This window comes from Mauremys mutica, chromosome 8 (assembly GCF_020497125.1).
Source record: "Mauremys mutica isolate MM-2020 ecotype Southern chromosome 8, ASM2049712v1, whole genome shotgun sequence".
Lineage (NCBI taxonomy): Eukaryota > Metazoa > Chordata > Testudines > Geoemydidae > Mauremys > Mauremys mutica.
In genome coordinates, this window is record NC_059079.1 from 8,694,945 (window position 1) to 8,714,561 (window position 19,617).

At 43.5% G+C, this 19,617-nt stretch overlaps 1 protein-coding gene across 8 annotated transcripts in view; it reads right to left on the minus strand.

Moving 5' to 3' along the window:
• The window catches only part of AGBL4 (AGBL carboxypeptidase 4), a 1,358,157-nt gene that overhangs the window by 952,244 nt on the left and 386,296 nt on the right, over positions 1–19,617 (minus strand). For all 8 annotated transcript variants that reach the window (XM_045028065.1, XM_045028068.1, XM_045028071.1 and 5 more), the window contains one exon: positions 18,533–18,627. In XM_045028065.1, coding sequence (XP_044884000.1) covers positions 18,533–18,627 — 95 coding nt within the window. The remainder of the gene's footprint in view (positions 1–18,532; positions 18,628–19,617) is intronic.

Here is a 19,617-nt window from a genome sequence, read left to right on the forward strand (position 1 = left end):
TCCAGTAGTTTTCAAGATGATATCTTTTGTGGCACATATCTTGCATTTGGGGAGAAAGAGAGTGGACAGAAAAAAGGATGTTGGGATGACAACTTCACAAGACTCATGAAAAGGTGAACTCATGATAGAACAATTTGGTGGTAGTCATCTGTAGCACCAAAGGCTGGATCTAAAGCAGGAGAAAACAGAATTCAGACAACACTGACGATGCAGTGCCCCCTTCTGGAATCTAGAAATTCTGCCTCTGGCCAAGCATCCATATTTAAATGCTGCCACAAAAATCCCAAAGATAACAGACACCTCCATTTCTCACAGTGGTTCAGTTTTGTATCTTGCACAAGATGACTAATGGACTGATCTACCATTTTGAAAATACAGCTGTTCATTATGAAAGTTAGTTGGGAGGGATCCATGACAGCTTTCCAGAAAGTGGAGATAGCAAAATACCAGCACTGCTCTCTTCCTCTTGAGATCTGAGTTTCCTTTGCCACTAGTAATAAAAATACAGCTCTATATTTTAACCACTTTTTTGACCTAAGGCTGAGTTACCTGGGTATACTGCAGTATTAGGGCCTTAGATTATAAAACTGAAGTGTGAGAGCAGAACACACAAGTTACCATTCCTTGAATACCAATTACAGAAAAAGATGCTTAAAGCAATAGTTCCTATTGAGACATAAGTGGGTTTCAGAAATTTCTCATGCATGTGATTCATGCTACAAGACAGGTTGTGTCAATGCTATTTGTGAGAACTATATATGCACACTGTATGTCGCATATGAAATATCTCAGCTTCACTTATCAAGAGATTTTCTAAGCCTTAATCCACATTTTCTGTAAGCTAAAGAGAAAATGTCTTTGTTAACTAGGGCTTTGCTTAGTAAAGTCATAATGTCCCTTTCTTCTTATCTGATTTAGTAGAAGATGCTCCCAGAGGATGTATACGTTTACCCCACATTTGTAAAGGTCTAAGATTCTGAAAAGGGACCCTGTTAACAGGTGTTATTGGCACCCACAACATTTGTACCCACTTTTGGAAGCCAAAAAGGAAAAATGCTGAAGCAAATTGGAATATTGAGCCACTATGTTCCTGACTTGTGTCTGCAATATATTTATTTGGGGGATAAACATTTTCCAAGTACAAATTACACCTGTAAACGGGGAGCCTGAGCATTTAAAAAATCTGGTCCGTGTAGACTTAATCTTCACCACTGACACACACACACACACACACATACAGCCACATTTTGCTTATACCATCTTGATGGGTTGGTACTTGGCAGGGAGGGGTTCTCTTTGTTTGTGGTTTTATTTAAACTCTCAGCATTTGAGAAGAATCCATTCCATGGCAGTACTGCAAGTGTAAATCGCTATATTCTGTTGTACAACAGGATAACAGTCAGTTAAGAACTAAAACATAGCTTCCCATTCCTGATCACAGGAAAGTTCTCTCCTACTTTATACAGAAGACATCCGTTTCTTTCTCCTGAGAGCGTGGATGAAAAACATGCAGTCAGCATGTCATTTATTTTCCCCTGTAATTTTAGTATCACGAGGCCTCAGAAACAGAGCTTATCCAAGCATTTCACTCTGAGATACTATTTTCCCTCCATTTCCCCCCTTCCTCTAGTCAGACATCGTTTCAGCACCAAACCGCTTAGTCTAATAATTTAGGACCAATGTGGGAAAAGAAGGAAATAAGCTAATGTGGGCAATATCTTCCCTCGCCCCCAAGAGAACATTTCATTATTGTTCTTTTAAAACTTGTCCAGTACTCAGATACATGTCAATGGATGCTAAATATATGGACAAATCTACAGTACATACTTAGTTTTCATTATCCTGGGGAACTCCCTTCTGCCAGTGAATATCAACCACAAAACACAAACACTCAGTCATGACTCCTGTTATACAGTCCTCTTGTTTGTGTGAAGTGATCAGACACGTTAGCTACAGAACAGTAGTCTGGAAAGTAGTTGGTACCAGTAGGTAAATTTCACAATTATGGGAGTGTAAGCGGGCGGTACTCACCCCTGCCGCGCCTCCTGCTGGTCGGTCCCGGAATGTCCCTCGGTCCGGCCCTGGAGCGCCCCCGGCAGGCCGGTGACCCGCCTGTTCTCTGGCCCCGGCGTCCCTCCCTGGACCCGGTGCCCGCTATCTATAATTGGGTCTCCCCCTCCCAGGGGAACCCCGCGCTACTACCCCCGCCTTGCCTCAGTAGTGGCTACTGACAGTCATGGTCTAGCCCCACTCCCTGGGGCAGACTGCAGTATCAGCCCACTCATCACAGGCAAAGGGGGTTTGGACCTGCTGCTTCGTCCTACCCCTGGGCTGCCCTCTGCAACCCACAGTACCTATGGCCCTTCGCTAGGCCGCAGCCTGGGGCTGTCCTGGCTAGAGCTTCCCTGGCTCCTCAGCCTATCCCCCAGCTCTGCTTCCCTCAGGTATCTAGCCTCCAGCTAAGCAGCCAGGCCCATCTCTCTCTGAAGGCAGAGAGAGACTCTGTGGGCCCCTGGCTTCCCTGGCCTTTTATAAGGCCCTGCTCCTCAGTTTGGGGCGTGGCCCCCAGCTGCAGCCACTTCCCCAATCTGCTCAGCCAAAAAGCCCCTTCCCAGGGCTGTTTTTAACCCCTTTAGGGCCGGAGCAGGGTCCACCCTGCTACACACCCCCCACCTCAAGAACCCCTCCACCGGGGGGGGGGGCAGGGTGCTCTACCGGCCCAGGCTTCTTCGTAGCTGGACCCGCAGGGAGTCTCTTTCTCTCCGCAGGCCCTCGATTTCCCGGAGAAGCCTGTCTACTTCCCTCAGGTTCTGGGACCGGAGGGTAGACCTCCCCAGTTCTCTGCGGGCCTCCCCCCGCGTTTGGGTCCCCATGTCGGCCCCCCTCGCCGTTGTCTGCGTCCCCCGCTCAATGCGAGGCCCTCCCGGCACGTCCCCCCTTTTTCCCCGGGGCCCTTGCCCCTTGATAGGGGGCGGAGTAAGGGAGAGGAGGCATGCTCGCTGCCCCTCCCCTGCCTCAGCCCCTGTTTTGTGGGCTTTGGCCCGGGGTCTGGGAGCCTTATGAGGGCACAGTCTCTTTATGTGTCCCTGCTCCCCACACGCCCAACAAGTTCGGAGGCCCCCTGTTAACGTCACAGGGGGCACTCGAGTCTGGTAGGGACACTCCCTCCTGCAATGCCCCCGTCGCCCACAGGCGAAACAGTCTTTAGGCCCCGGCACTGGCCTCCAGCCCAAGGTGCCTGGCCCCTGTTGAGGTCCATGTGCCCTGGGCCGTTCCGTCCCCCTTTTGGGCGCAGCCAGCCCCTGAGTGCCTGGTCCCGGACTCGGGGCCTGGGCGGCCGGTCCTATAGGGGCCTCGGCCTCTAGAAAGTCCTCCATAAGGCTAATAGCCACGTTTAGCGTTTTCGGGCGGTGCCGCAATACCCACGCCCTCCCAGGAGTTGGGAGGATATGTACGAACTGCTCGAGGACGAGCTGCTCCGTGATGTCCGCGGAGGATCTACGCTCCGGCTGTAGCCACCGACTCGCTGCTTCCCTTAACTCGTGGGCCACCGCCCGGGGCCGGGCGCCCGGAGGGTAAAACTTTCCCCGGAACCGTCGTCGGAAGGTCTCCGGGGTGACCTCAAAACTGTCCAAGATGGCTGCCTTCAGCCGAGCGTAAACCCGGGCGTCATCATCGGGGAGGTCCCGGTAAGCCCTCTGAGCCGGCCCCGTCAAATAGGGGGCGAGGATGGTTGCCCACCGGTCCGATGGCCACCCGGCGACGGCCGCCACCCGTTCGAATGTCACGAGGTACGCCTCAGGGTCGTCCTCGGGCCCCATCTTGGTTAGGCGCACAGGCGGCGCAGGGGTTGCGGGTGAAGCAGCCTGGCCTGGTGCGATGCCCCCGGGGCTCGGCCACAGGGTGGCGAATTGCTGGAGCCAATCGGACTGTAGGTCCTGATACTGGGCCTCCATGGTCTGCAGCCACTGCGTCTGGAGGACCCCCAGCTGCTCCATGAGCTGCTCCTGCTGCTGCCGCTGGCTCTCGGCCAGGAGTTTAATAAGAGTCTCTGTCTCCATTTTGTTTTTTTCCCCAAGGCCGTCGTCCTCTGGGCAACTGTCCCGCAGTTCTTGCCCAGGCCCTTTGTATCAGGGGCGGTTCTAACGGTCCCTGGTCAGGTGCCACTGTAAGCGGGCGGTACTCACCCCTGCCGCGCCTCCTGCTGGTCGGTCCCGGAATGTCCCTCGGTCCGGCCCTGGAGCGCCCCCGGCAGGCCGGTGACCCGCCTGTTCTCTGGCCCCGGCGTCCCTCCCTGGACCCGGTGCCCGCTATCTATAATTGGGTCTCCCCCTCCCAGGGGAACCCCGCGCTACTACCCCCGCCTTGCCTCAGTAGTGGCTACTGACAGTCATGGTCTAGCCCCACTCCCTGGGGCAGACTGCAGTATCAGCCCACTCATCACAGGCAAAGGGGGTTTGGACCTGCTGCTTCGTCCTACCCCTGGGCTGCCCTCTGCAACCCACAGTACCTATGGCCCTTCGCTAGGCCGCAGCCTGGGGCTGTCCTGGCTAGAGCTTCCCTGGCTCCTCAGCCTATCCCCCAGCTCTGCTTCCCTCAGGTATCTAGCCTCCAGCTAAGCAGCCAGGCCCATCTCTCTCTGAAGGCAGAGAGAGACTCTGTGGGCCCCTGGCTTCCCTGGCCTTTTATAAGGCCCTGCTCCTCAGTTTGGGGCGTGGCCCCCAGCTGCAGCCACTTCCCCAATCTGCTCAGCCAAAAAGCCCCTTCCCAGGGCTGTTTTTAACCCCTTTAGGGCCGGAGCAGGGTCCACCCTGCTACAGGGAGCAATATAAATGCCCAAATACATGAACAGAGAGAGAAAATGAAGGTGCAATGGCACTGATGAGATCACAGGGCTGTAATATGCCTTTTAAATGCTGATTTGTACTTTACACTCAGAATGTGGCTTCTTTAAAGGCAGCTGATAGACCAATGATCCCATGCAGTCTGCTGCAAATAACGTAGGAGCCAAGACTGACTGATGCAGACAATTAATACTGCTAGGAAAGCAGCAATACGCCGGAGAAATATTATAATTTGAAAGCTGAAGTTACAGTTACATTTGCATAAACTATGCCCCCGTTAGTTTGCCTCAACTTTTCCCTCATCCCCAAGTCCCAACTAAGGGATTTAGGCCATAATTGTCCCAGAACGGAACATCTCTCCTCCAAGTGACTATTTTTCTATTGCCCTTGACATGACGGACGATCAAGCCCAGGTTTTAGAGTATGTAAACTTTGCACAATGTAAACTTCTCAATTTACAGAGCATGTAATGGCTACCATGATTTGTGCTATTTGCCTGAATCCTCATAATTACAATAAAAGGTATTTATTTTTACTCACGAGCTTATATACGCTGGACAGCTACCAATTCAACTGCACATCCATTTCTGTAACATCTATCTACAGTAGACTGAGACTTTATTTCCCCCATCATTTAATCAGGAGTACACAGAATTTTCTCTCTTAATAATCACCCATCCCTCGAAAGTGTTCAAATTACAACCCTGAACCTCAACACCCCGACTTCTCCCACTGAAAAATGTATTGGACTTTCCATGATTGTGCCTGTGACACTCTGGTCCCTGGGGAACATGGCAAAACCCTCCAGCTCTTCTTCCTCCTCCCCTTATAGAGGTGCTCAGAAGAAAGGCTATAAAGTAGCTGATTGGGAGACAGAGTGGGAAAAATGCCTCGGGGAGTGTAGGCTTCCACACCCAGTGTAATAAAACAGCTTGAACCCCAATTTGTTTCTTTTTCTGCTTATGTGGACTTATTTTGATTTCCTGTTATAAACATTATTCCTAAAAGATTTAACTGGCAGCAACTAAGTCAGCTTTTATTTTCCTGCTGAATAATTCTACCAGCTAACATGGTCCTAAGAAACCAAACATTTGCAAAAAGAGCTATGTACTGTATGCTATCAGTTTTCATCACATTCATTCTACCACTGTGCCAGCACCCTTTGTGCTCTTGATAAAATGTTGACCAGCCCCTAAAGTTATGAGAGACCAAAGTGCTATGCTGATGCATTAATAAGGAACTACATGGAACCTTAAATATGGTTTGTGTTTCATTAACTGAATTAAGTTTATAACCTTCCACTAGTATAGCAGATGAGAAAAGGGTAATATTTTTCTCTTTTCCTTATCAAAACTAAATTGTTATTTCAATTGTAGTCTTGCAGGTATGAGCTACTGGTGCTTCCTTACTGTAAGTTAAATTATTATCATTTTGATACTCCCAAATTTATTAATATTGAGGATCACTTCAGGTTTAATTTTTTTTTAAGCTTCAACCACAAATGATGCGTCTTTAAAACATACCAAAAGGGTTTCATGTATAGCTAATATTATTCTATTTTGCAAAATACTTAATAGAATTATACTATTGTGACGGCACATGACAAAAGATCATATAATGACATTTTTAAATAAAAAGGTAATCTGCACTTTAGTAAAAATAAAATTTGAATTTTTCCTGTTATCACTACAATAAGTTTCTACATTGATTAGGAGTTATTAACTTCATCATTGGATGTCACTTCTCTGGGCTTCCAGATCTCCAGGATTATTTCCTGCTAAACTTTGTTTAAAAATATTTTTCACCTATGGAAATGAAAAATCTTTTTTTACTATCTCAGTTAATAATATAAAAGAACTTGCTTTTTCTATGTGAAGAACCAGATTCAAATGCTGAAATCTCTGCTACATCTTTACTCCCTGAATACCTATATTTTGTTATATTTTATTTGTCTACATCTTTCTTATTATTATTATGCCAAGATTCTCTAAATTATAGTCTTCAGGGGCAGACCATGGCTAAAAAAAGCTATGTGTTTTACTTACAAAATGATCTTTATGCTGCTCATTTTTATAGAATTTTCTAACTGGATTTGATATACTTTTTAAAAAATGGCTTGAATGCGATATATTTGAGCGCTGAATTTTTGTTTTTTTGAAAGAATCCACCTTTGTAATAATTGCAAAAGTGCTATTTATTTAATAAAAGTACATGAAAAGAGATGCCATTACTTACCAGTAATTGTGGTTGTGGTAAGTCTCCTCTTTTCTTGTAGTATGACAGTAGATTAAGGGACAGAATTATGGTGCCACCTACTAGGAAGCAAGGAGTCAATGAGTTCTGAATCTATGTTCTAATTATCAGAGGGGTAGCCGTGTTAGTCTGGTTCTGTAGAAGCAGCAAAGAATCCTGTGGCACCTTATAGTCTGTTAGTCTATAAGGTGCCACAGGATTCTTTGCTGCTTCTATGTTCTAATTATATGTCTCAGCCACACCCCTTTCTTAGAGGTATTTCCAGAGCCATTGAGAACAGAGCTGTACATCAGAAAGTAAACAGGAGGCAAAAAAGGAAGGAAAAATGGCAGAAGAAATACACCTGAAGGACTTAATTGAAGTGGGCTAGCTATGAGGTCAAGTCCAGAACCCCCTGAACTTTGTGGCAGCAGAGAAGCTGCTGTAGAACTAGGTAAGGTGTGAAGCAGTGCTGCAAGCTGAGGCTGGTGCTGACATCAGGCAGGCAACCTGCCATGCTTGCCAGCAGCAGGGGAGCCTGTTCCCTCTTTGGAGGGGAAACAGAGACTGGGCCTTCCGAGTATCACCTTGAAAAATGGGATCACAGCAATCAACTGAATGGCTGGCCCTGGCTGATACGACCTCTGAGGAGGGTTGTGTGCTTGGCCACAGAGGTATGAGTTCTGCCTTCCACACTCTCTGAAACAGCCCTCTGGTTTCTTTCTTCTGATCTCACCATTTTTGTTTCCTTTCTTTTCTTTCGTCTCCTCTTTCTTCTTTCATGTTCTTGCAAGACAGCAAGAGAGAAAGAGAGGAGAGAGTGAGCTGGAGAACTAAGGTGAAGCCTTCATGCTTCTCAGGTGAGGAGGCAAACAAAACTGGAAGGTGGGAGTCTGGGTGAGGCTTATATAATCAGGGACAGGCCCTTCAAAAAAATCTTTGCCTCTTCCCTGCCCTGGTAGTGGCATCAAAATGCTGTCTGTCTCTTATTCCACTGTTACAGGTTGGGGGGGGAAGAAAGCTGTAGGATAAACATTTTCATGTAGTGGAGTAAAGGGTCGATTCCCCCCATGTCTGTGAATTATTTGGCACGGGAGAGTGGGGGAGCTTTCAGGGAACCAGTTATGCCTCCCTCATTCTGTAGGCTGGGTTGCACCTAGTGGAGGCTTCATGTTCTAACTTACCCCAGTGGCATATGGGCCATATGCCAGCAAATAATCAGCAAATTCCTAACAGGCCATGTGCCAACACATACTCAGTAGAGATCATCTCCCACACACGACATCCCTCCCCCAATGTGACTCCTAAATTGATGGCTGGAGGTGGCAGGCGCAGGAACCAGCCCTGACACCTTTTTGCTAGTTGAGAGCCCAGCTCTTCCAAGTAAGGGAACTCCAGCTGGTCAGTTATGGCCAGAATCTAGCTCTGTTGTGCCACTTGAGCAAAGCAAAGGAGCTAGATCAGAATGAGTATCTGGTCCAAAGAAATAGTGCATACAAACACTAGGAGAACTCCTGTTAGTTTTCATTCTCTCTGTGGTTCTTGGCTGAATGATGGGACATTGGATGGGGAAGGCCAGGGCTCTGTGGTGGCACTAAGCGATCTCAGTCTCAGGTGCTTGGCTAGTTGGTTTTGCTCATGTGCTGTAGGTCTTACCGATTGCCATATGTGGTGTTTGGAAGGAATTTTCCCCTATGGCAGATTGGCAATGACCTTGGCGGTGTTCATCTTCCTCTGGAGCATGAGGGTGAGGTCATGTGCCAAGGTTATCTGATTATATCTCCCATTAATCATTTCCCTGCCTCAGGCACTGGGGCACCTCAGTCCCACTTATTCTTTGCCTGTGGCATGTAATAGTATAGTCTCCGTGGGCTGTAATACTTTGGACTAATTTTGGTTGTTGGGCTTAGTGTGCAGATGGTGGTGGCCTGTGATATATAAGAGGTCCCCTGTGGCCTTAAACTCTGATTCTATGCCCCTATGCAAAAATCTCACAGTATTATATATTCATATACATGCCAAGCCAGAATTTGGTTAATTGCAGTTAAAATAGCAAAAACTTTCCCCCAACTCCTAAAGACTCCAAGAGGCATGAAAGGGCATTGTCTTTACACTGACATGTTTCATTCTTAATTGCCAAATATCGTACGATACAATGCAAATGTTAATACATAGACACACATACTCCTTGGGTAAAAATCAGTCCCTGTATATATTTCGGCTTAGTATCTGTTCCAATTGGTCAACCCCAAGAGATAAAATGATAGGTACCAGACAGTTTGTACTGATATTGTACAGTTATAGCTTCATGTTTTCTGCATCTGACCATTTCCATGGCACATAATGACCATCTCATTATCCATCTCTATTCTGTTATATTATAGTTTATTATAAAAGAGACTGAATTATTGTCTTAGCATTTAACACTGTATTACAAAGACACTCCCATCTGACGGCCAGATCATTCTTCTTCTTTTTTTATAATATACAACATGGTTGATGCCCAGTCTCTTTCTTTACTCTTTCTCTACCACCTAAACAATATTCTCTTCACAGAAAATGAATGCAAAAAGCTGGGATTAATGACTGAATCAAGCACTAAAAATAACTGAAAATTCAAGAAGTTTAGGTGGTTCCCACAATGTTATCTGTGATGTATTGCACATCCTATGCTTTTACGATATATATTGATAATTATACCATAACATAGTTTTAAAAAATGTTAAAAAGAACTTTAAAGTAGCAATGCTAAGTAATTAAGAAGTAAGGAAAAGCCAGAGCCAAAGGTTGGTCATGCAATGGTCATGCAATGCTGTACCTGATATGTTCACATTATAGCCTTCAATTATATGATCATACATTATATTTCTATAGGACACCAGCTTCGTTAAAGATAAAATTCAACCCTCGTCAGAGGGTCAGTGCAAGCCCTTAAAATAGAGGTGTTTAATTTCTGGAAGACATTCTTAGATATCGCACTTCCTGAGTAGATTTTTTTGGTTCTTTTTTGTATCTTATGTTAACAGTCTGGTTTTCAAGTTGGTTTCTCAGTGGCACTTTGTCTGTATAGGACTCTTACTATTAAGTTTTTATGGCTGGTTAATGCCATTCTGAACTAAGGTGATTTTCATTCAGCTTCTCTCCATTAGTTCAAAGTACAAAAATCACGATGAATAGCTGCTATGTCCTCTTGCTTAGCTGCAGTTTGACTCTGACATGAGTTCACTGCTGTCCATGTTTATCTAATTTATAGAACTTGTTTTTAGATAGAAGTCCCAATTTTACATGTTTAAATCCACACAAGTTAGGGGCCCAGCCCTACAAACATTTTTAATGCAAATAGTCCCATCATAGCCCATTACAAGAGTAAGGAGGACTAATTACGTAAAGAAGAAACTGCAGCACGTGACATTTACCTAATTCTTCTCACATAGAACTCAGTGGTACTAGGGTGACCAGACAGCAAGTGTGATAAATCGGGACAGGGGGTGGGGGGTAATAGGAGCCGCTATAAGGAAAAGACCCCAACATCGGGACTGTCCCTGTAAAATCAGGACATCTGGTCACCCCGGGTACAACTCCTATTGACTTCAGTGGGAACAGTCCAAAGCTGAGTGCTTTTGAAAATCCCCACCCTAGATTTTAATTAGATCATAAAAACACTATTTTCAGGTAATTATTCCTTGTTAAGCTTTTGAATTTCTTATCAGCTCAGTAGTGAATTAGCTATTTATAGATGTCAAAAAATCACTGAATAGGAAAAGCAGCATTTATTTCTGATGTGCTTTGATGAATAAATTAGTACAGAGAGTAACTTTTTATGACTATAACCTAGGGGATCATAGAGTACCCTCAGTCAATGCATGGAACTCATGCTGGCAGAGTGTATGGCAAACAGAGTTATTATAGCATACAGCTTTTAGTATTTTACATAGAAATACTATAACCAAATATTTTGTCTCTTATATAAGCCCTATATTGTTTTCCCTAAACAGTTATTGCTTAGAATAAATCTTTAGGATGGGATGTTCAGAAGCACTCTGTGTTGGCCTGAATCTGCTCCCTCTGAAATCAATGATAAAACTGTCAGAACTTTGGAGAAGGGTTGTGTCTATTTCTGTGTTTCCATAGTATATAGCATGATTAATCTTGATCCTCACTTGGGCTCTGCTATAATATAATACATTGATTTATGGAATGTCAGATGCATAATTATATTATAATATGAGTATTATATTATATACACATATAGCCAGTTTCTTTAATGATAATTTTAGTGGTCACCTTGAAGCTTTCGATATAAATATTTCTTCCTTCTGATTTTGTCTTTAGACCATAGAATTTAATTCCCTTCTAATTTATTAATTTTCCTCAACTAATTTTGTACATCTTAAATTTTCAGTAAAGTATCCATTCAGCAAGTGTTTAATTTTCTTCCTTGCCTGAAAGTATCCACATTTGTCAAAGGTACAACAAACAAGTTAATTTGCTGAACGCAATACATATCTGGTTTAAGCAGGATTTGACTTATTTCACTTATTTCTGCAAAAGGTGACATTACCGAACAGATTGCATCCCACTCTTAATAATCTTTAGACACAGCCACTTTTTTTTTTTAAATAAGAACCACATAAACACTACTTTTCAGAAACAGAAGTGCTTGGTTCTCAAAGCCATTTTTATGATAGTTTATAATATCCTCTCAAATGCACGCCAAATTCTAAAAGATCAAAACCACCATCTCTTCATTCTAAACAGATATCTTGGTGCTAAAAATAAACTCCTATTGCTTACTGTATAATGCCGAATTAATAAAAAAAGATATAAATGCAGCTCTGTTTAATCCATGAACTTTGTAAAAAATGTTGAGAGTTGCCTGTGACCCTTATCCAGGGGATGTTTGTCCTATCAACCGTTTTTTCCTTGTTTGTCTGACTAAAACGTTACAGATTGATACTCAGTGTGCTTTATTGCCAGATCCCTCAGAAAACAGAGGCAAGCAAACATTGCATCAAAAAAGCCCAACAAAACCAAAAACATAAAAAGCACACAGATAGAAGTTTCCTGTTAGTAGTAAAAGTTCTAAAATATTCCAAAGGATCAAGTCAGTTCATGATAAAGGCTGGTTAATCTCCTTTACTTAAATTCAGATGGTGCTATCACTAAGCCTAACCATTCTACATTTTATATACTGTACATTTTATAGATTTGCAAGATTAGTTTTGGTACTGTATTTCTCATCTGTTTCTCCACAGATGACAGTCTGTTTCACAAATGGCTTATCTCATGGCTAAGGATATGTAAGTACATGCTAAAAAAGCTGCTGCTAAAAATGACTAAGTATATACCGCAGCATGGTAGACATGGTAGTTGAAGCATTGTACTGTACACACACACACACACACACACGTACGTACGTTAAGGAAATGTCACAAGAATAAACAAGCTTTAAAAATTCAAATTCTTTTATAACAGTTTTGCCCTCTTCTAATGAATGGAACATACCATAAAATACCATTCATAAAATATACACTGCTTTCTCTGCATGTGTCAAAATGCCTCATGAGGACAATTACATTTACAGGGATACATACAGATTACTCTTCTCTAAAATACGCATATATATGGCTTCTGCAGCATTTCTCTTTTCCAGTAACCCTCTGAGTGCAGGAAACTCAAATGTTATAGTAAGAGAGGTGGCAGTCTGCTCGACCAGGAAGCCAACTATCCATTTAAAACCCATCATGCTGAATGAGATAAAAGAGGAAAATTAGTGACAGTATTGCCACAAAGACGTTTGAAACCTGACATTAAAAATAGAAACATTTAAACCTAGACATACATTTTCTCTTTGTGTGCTGATGGTTCCATAATATTTGCCAGGTATCACTGCTTACAAACAAACAAGTGCTGAGATACTGCATCACAAGTGAAGAACAGCCTTTAATCTTATGGTTCATGGACTCAAGAACCAGGCTGTTTATCTCCTTTATACCTTAATTTTTAGGACTTTACCTAGCACTTTCTGGCAGGGGTGAAAGTAACTTAAAGGACTTACCGGTACGCCAGAGTCCTGAGCGGAGCGTGGCCTAAACCGGAAGAGGCGTGGCCTAAACCGGAAGAGGCTGGGCCTTTCAAGATTTAAAGACCCTGGGGCTCTGATTGTGGCTGGGAGCCCCAGGTCCTTTAAATCACCCCAAAGCTACCAGCTGCAGAGGCGGCTGGAAGCCCTGGGGCTCTGGCCGCTGCAGAGCTCCAGGCCCTTTAAATCACCGTGGGAGCCCTGCCACCGCTACCCTGAGTTGGCAGGGCTCGGGCTAGGGCTGGGGTAGCAGCGGCAGGGCTCCGGCTGCTGTGGGGAGCCCCAGGCCCTATAAATCATTGCCAGAGCCCAGCTGCTGGGGCCCCGGGGCTTCGGCAGGGATTTAAAGGGCCCAGTGCTCCTGCCACTGCGGGGAGCCCCGGGCCCTTTAAATCACCTCCAGAACCCTGCCGCCACTTGGGTAGTGGCAGCAGGGCTCCGGTGCTGATTTAACGGGCCCGGGGCTCTGGACACTGCGGGGAGCCCCGGGCCCTTTAAATCCCCACCGGAGCCTGGCTGCTGGGGCCCCGGGGCTCCAGCAGCCGGGCTCGGGCGGGGATTTAAAGGGCCCAGTGGTCCTGCCACTGCGGGGAGCCTTGAGCCCTTTAAATTGCTGCCGGAGCTCTGGCAGCAGGGCTCAGGCAGCGCTTTAAAGGGCCCGGGGCTCCCTGCAGTGGCAGGACCACTGGGCCCTTTAAATCACTGCCGGAGAAGCCGGTCCAGTCCGGCACGGCGTACCGACTCTTGCTGGTACACCATACCGTACCGGCTTACTTTCACCTCTGCTCTCTGGTCATTTAAAATGCAGAACAAAATACAGTGGCTGTTTGAAGACTTAAACAGGTGTCAACCAGATATTTGCCAGCTATAGCTACTATTCTACTGGGAGGAGTTGCTATTCTATAAATACTAATTAGAATTTTGCATGTGATCCTGCTGAAATACCTAAGGTGATGAGTGGCCAGTTATTAGTTTTAAAAGATTAGTGCAATTTGAAATACTAATGTCCCCAACGAGACAATGATACACTGAATAATCAAGACTTATAGCTATTCCCAGCCAAAAGGGAATATTTGCTCATTTCATCATTTAGAAAATCTGCTGTCTTCCGTACAAGTCACTTTTCTATTTTACTTTGAGAAAGTGGTAAAACTTTCTGGAGTCAATGTAATGATACAGTATACTCAGTGAGTAAGTGTAATTTCATTGCTGCACCTAAAGTTTACTAATAGCTTCCAAGGGCAGAGATTATAGTGTGAAATCACAAGTAAAAAACAGAAAAAAAAACCTACTGAAAAAAAGTGATATTACAGCAGGAGATGGACCTTAAAAAAAAAAAAAGCCCACACACAACAGAAAAACAACTTCCCACTAATCTTCACGTAGGGTCTATATAATTGCAATAGTAATTGCCAGAAAAAGCCATGACACTAATATTTATAACTTCAACATTTATAAATTAACAAATCACTTTGAGCAATCTTATTTGACAAGTTACTTTGTATCCCATTGGCTTGAATTACAGTCTTGAGTTTCATCGTGTTCAATTTGCCATGAAATGTGACTGATGCAACCTGATGTGATATGACGCTGAGTTTCTTCACATAAGCAGTGATTCAATGCAATGAGATTTGACTGATGTAACTGACAGATATACAATTTAATATTAACATATTGTGTGGAAGAAAAACCACCAGAAACTAACATACTTGGATTTATTCTCTAAATGTTTTATGTTCTAAACATTCAGTCCTGGGTATGCATAATTTGAGGATTGGACTCTGAAGTTGTCAGCGAAAAAGATGTTTTCATCTGTATCTACTCTACTTTTTCCATTTTTAAAAAAAAACGTCTTCTCCTCCAGGATAGCTGCCTTTTCTTATTCTTCAGCACACCACTGCCTCTTTAAATGGAGAGACAAGATGGGTGAGGTAATATCTTTTCTTGGACCAACTTCTGTTGGTGAAAGACAAGCTTTTGAGCTACGCGGAGCTCATTAGTAGGAATGTCTGACCTTACTTCAACAGAGAAGTATGTGTCAACACCAAAACATTTGTGTCACAGTGAGTGCTCTTTTTACATCAGTAATACTTAACTGAACCTTCATGCTGACTCCATTTAAAGATCTTGCCCCACAGGACAAGAGAATACTGGTTAAAAATGTTGACTTGTGTTTGACACTCTCCTTCTAGAGCTCTTGGCACTGACTTGTTCTAGTCAAGAATCAAACTCTGAAGGCATCAAGAGGCTTGAAGCCATGTTCACATAACTACATTGAGAACAAAATATCAAGATTCTTCAAAAAATCTTAATCTCTGGAGGCCTATCGATCCATGATATCCGGACGTTGTCTATACACAGAGCCTAATTCTGTCCTGGAGGCAACATTAAGCTTCTAGTTTAAAACCAGTAGGAAACACTTCCCCCCCTCCCAAATTAGCCCATAACTTCAGTTCTTAAAGGTGAGTTATATGCATGCATCTCTTGAACATGTCTTCTATTGTCTCAAAACCATAACCTGCCTGTATAAAAGAAGGAAGCACAAGTAACTAAGTTTGTGATTCCTTGTTACTTCTGTTAATGATTTGTGACCAAGTGAATTTGGGGAGAATTTCGGTATGGAGCATGCAACTGCACTGGAATCTGCCCAGGGAGTCATAATGAAGATGAAATAATATATACCCAGTATAGTGTACTCTGTAGGTACACTAGCGAACTCAGTGTTAGCAAATAGCTGGAGGTTTGCTTCTAGAAGTTTGATTTCTTTTACCTTGATTTTAAGAAATCTACATTGTATCATAGTTTTTCTAACCTTTTCTGTCTAATACAGTCATCTGCATCATGTCTGTTAAAATGCTGACTTTGAAAACAGTTTAAATCATGTCTACTTCCACCAGTGTTATAGTCTATAGTGATAAATCCTGCACCATGATCCTTTGCAGAGTCCCAATGACCCAACACCTCCGACTAGCCTCAGAATAATTATACCGGGCAACAAACAGCACAGAATGAATAGGACTGGAAATTATCCCATTCATATTAAAGAACCAGAGCTACCCGAATGCTGTGTTAGCAACCGTAAGTACTAGTACAACCTGCTCCAACAAAATGAAAACATGGAAAATAATTTTTACAGGTTTCACAAGAATACCATGGAAACTGGTATAGAAATGTCTGTAAAGATGTCTCAAAAATAATCTGAAAGGAAGACACTCAGCTATAAGAAAGAGCATATTGTATTTCGAAGACTGAAGGGTGCATTTCCTCCCTTGGTGTGCACACAACTCCCATTAACATTAAAATATAGCAAATCATACTAAGAGGAGAGAAGACCCCAATATCATTAAAGAGCCTGAATTGCTGTGCTTCTTCAAAGTACAACAGCAGGTTTTCAAACACAGACTATTAGAAAACAAATTATTTCTTTTTAATAGAATTATATTTTTAAAGTAAAAATATATTTCATTGCTAAAGCTGTTTTATATATTGTAAATAGCTCCATAAATTACAGCTAGGATTTCTGATACAGGATTACAGGGCAGCGACAGAGCTGCAGGAGAAAGTCACATAGCGCCTGCTGCCTGGCTCCAGGCAGTGCTATTCATCCCTCACTTTCATGAGAGCAAATACACCCCCAAAAATATAAAACATAATAATAAATAAATCACTTGGAAAATGCAGGAGAAACAGGTTTTCAGAAATAATGAAGGATTCTATGTGTTTTTAGAAATGTTTACATTGTTTTTTTAAAGAGATTTACATTTTAATTTGAAACCAAAATAAGGAATAACGTATGTAGTAAAGCAACAGCTGATTTCAGGCTGAAATTAACACACACAAAATAATTAGTTTAAAACAGTAGACTTGGTTAGGAAAGAGAAAGAAATTTTGAAAGATGATGAAAATTGCTTACATTTGCTTTGGACCTGACCCAAAATAAGACTCTTTTGGGATACAATAATAAACACAATTAACATGATTGTAGATGCAGTAGCTATACACCAAATGATTGTTATTAAATATGTATTGCAGTAGCACCCATCCAGGATTGACCGCATCCTGCTAGGTACTGCTCAAACACATGGTATGATAGGTTTCCCTTGTCCAGATGAGCTTACAGTCTAATGTCAGGCAAAATTGTCATCTCAGGTGATTAAAGTGAAAACATTTCTATAAGAATGCATCTTGTGGCAACAAAAACGGAACATTATGGAGGTGGAAATCTTCTAACAGTTGACATAGTTAAGGATGGTAAGGTAAATGTATAAAAGTCAGATGACTTGCACATGCAAATCGCTCAAACATTTATTTTGAATTAACCAGTTAGGAATAATGACTGTAAAATGTTCTCATTTTGCTGAATTATTAGGGCTAAAGCCAACATAATGTCGATCCATGTTTCAGAGCACAGGCCACCTCACGCCAGGTCAAGAACTGTTTGTCAGAGCTTAGATTCTTTGTGTAGGCTTCCTCACTGTAGATTCTGGAGGGGCCTCTTAGTTAGACACTAAAGGTGAAATCCTATCCCCACTGAAGTCAATGGGAGTTTTGCTACTGAGTTCAGGGTAGCAGCATTTCACTCAGCCACGCTTCTTTGGCATAAGATGTCACCAACAGTATATAAAGGCATTGTGCCTGTCCAGGACATAGCAGGCAGAATACCCGATGGAGGAACATATGGAGGGTGATCACCACAACACACTTCCACAGGCTGTAACATGCATCGCCCTCCGCCCCTTCCCCCCTGCCCCAGTTCCATGCTTAGACTGCCAGACACCGCAGAAGGAGGTGGGGGCATTGACTTTCCACTCTGTAGGGCATCCAGCACTGCCTGTAGCACTACATGCTGCCACCATTTTGTTCTCACAGACTCAGTATGGCAAGTTTCTGAATGACCCCAGCACATGTGCCTGGGGAGAGTAAGAGCTCTGCACAACTTAATATACTTCGGCAGGGGATGCCAGAATCTGGTTCTGTATGATTAAGTAAATTACTCTTCACTTATGGCCTAATTCTGCAATCCAAACTAGGCAAATCTCCTAGCTACTTCTTGGAAGTTTTGTATGTGTAAGGACTCTAAGACAGGCTCATTAGGTCTGCATATTAGTAGTAGATATTTTTATTACATGTCATCAAACAAAAGTTCTACATCATACGTATGATAATATTTGTGTGTGTGCATTTTTATGTTGTCTATATTGTATTGTATGCGATCAAGTCATTTCACCTCCTGGTGTCTTAGTCAATCCATTTGAAATATGGCATTAGATGAAAAGCATTACTTCACGGATACTCAGTGCTGCACCTGAACTAAGGTAAGTGCTAAACAAAAAAATTCTTCTGCTATTAGCAAAATTTTAGAATGATAATTTACCATTTTGGTCTGCTTGTGGATTTCACCATAGGAGTCATTCCATCACGATAGAGGCTCTTTGTTTTACTGAAGTTGACAATGTTGAAAATTACCCTCTGAAAAACAGAGAAAAAAACCTCAGTTATAGGAGTTATGAACTACAATCTGTTCTGTACAAACTCTCATTTTCTATCTGTACAAAAACATAAAGTAACTACATACATGCCTAAATGATGTTTCATAGAGGAAATTCAACACAGACAAGTGCAAAGTACTTCACTTAGAAAGAAAATAAATCAAATGCACAGCTATAAGATGGGGAATAACTGGCTACATGGCAGTACTGCTGAAAAGGATCTGCCTGTCATAGTGGATCACAAGTTCAATATGAGATGTGATGCAGTTGTGAAAAAAGGCTATATCATTTTGGGACATATTAACTTTCTGGAGTCAAGATAAGGTACAGTATACTCAGTGGTGAGCTGGAGCCAGTTCGCACCGGTTCACAAGAACCAGTTGTTAAATTTAGAAGCCGGTGTAGGACTGGTTGCTAAAGGGTGGCCCAGCTTCCCCAGGGGGCAATTTAAAGGGCCTGGGGTTCCCAGCAGGGGCTAGAGCCCCAGGCCCTTTAAACTGCCACCAGAGCCCCACTGCTGGAGCCCTGGGGTAGGGCTGCGGGGCTCTGGGTGCTATTTAAAAAGTCCGGGGCTCCCGCTGCTTCTACCACCCCAGCCCTTTAAATAGCCCCTGGAGCCCCGGGCTGCTGCTGCTACCCCAGTGGGGGAGGGGAGGAAGAGAAACCTGCGAGTTCTGAGGGGGGCAGGACATGGGTTGGGGAGACAGGCACGTGAAGCTTGTACTGTACTCACCGCATGGTTCCCTACCGGGTCTTCGGCGGCTGGGGGAGGGGGGGTCTTCACTCACTCCAGGTGAAGGACCTGCCACCAAAATGCTGCCGAAAACCCGGAGCGAGTGGAGACACACACACACACACACACACACACACACACGCCGCCAAAGTGCTGCCGAGGACCCAGTAGGGAACCGGTTCTTAGTATTTTGGGAGCTCATTACTGAGTATACTTAGGGAGCTAATTGTCCTGTTC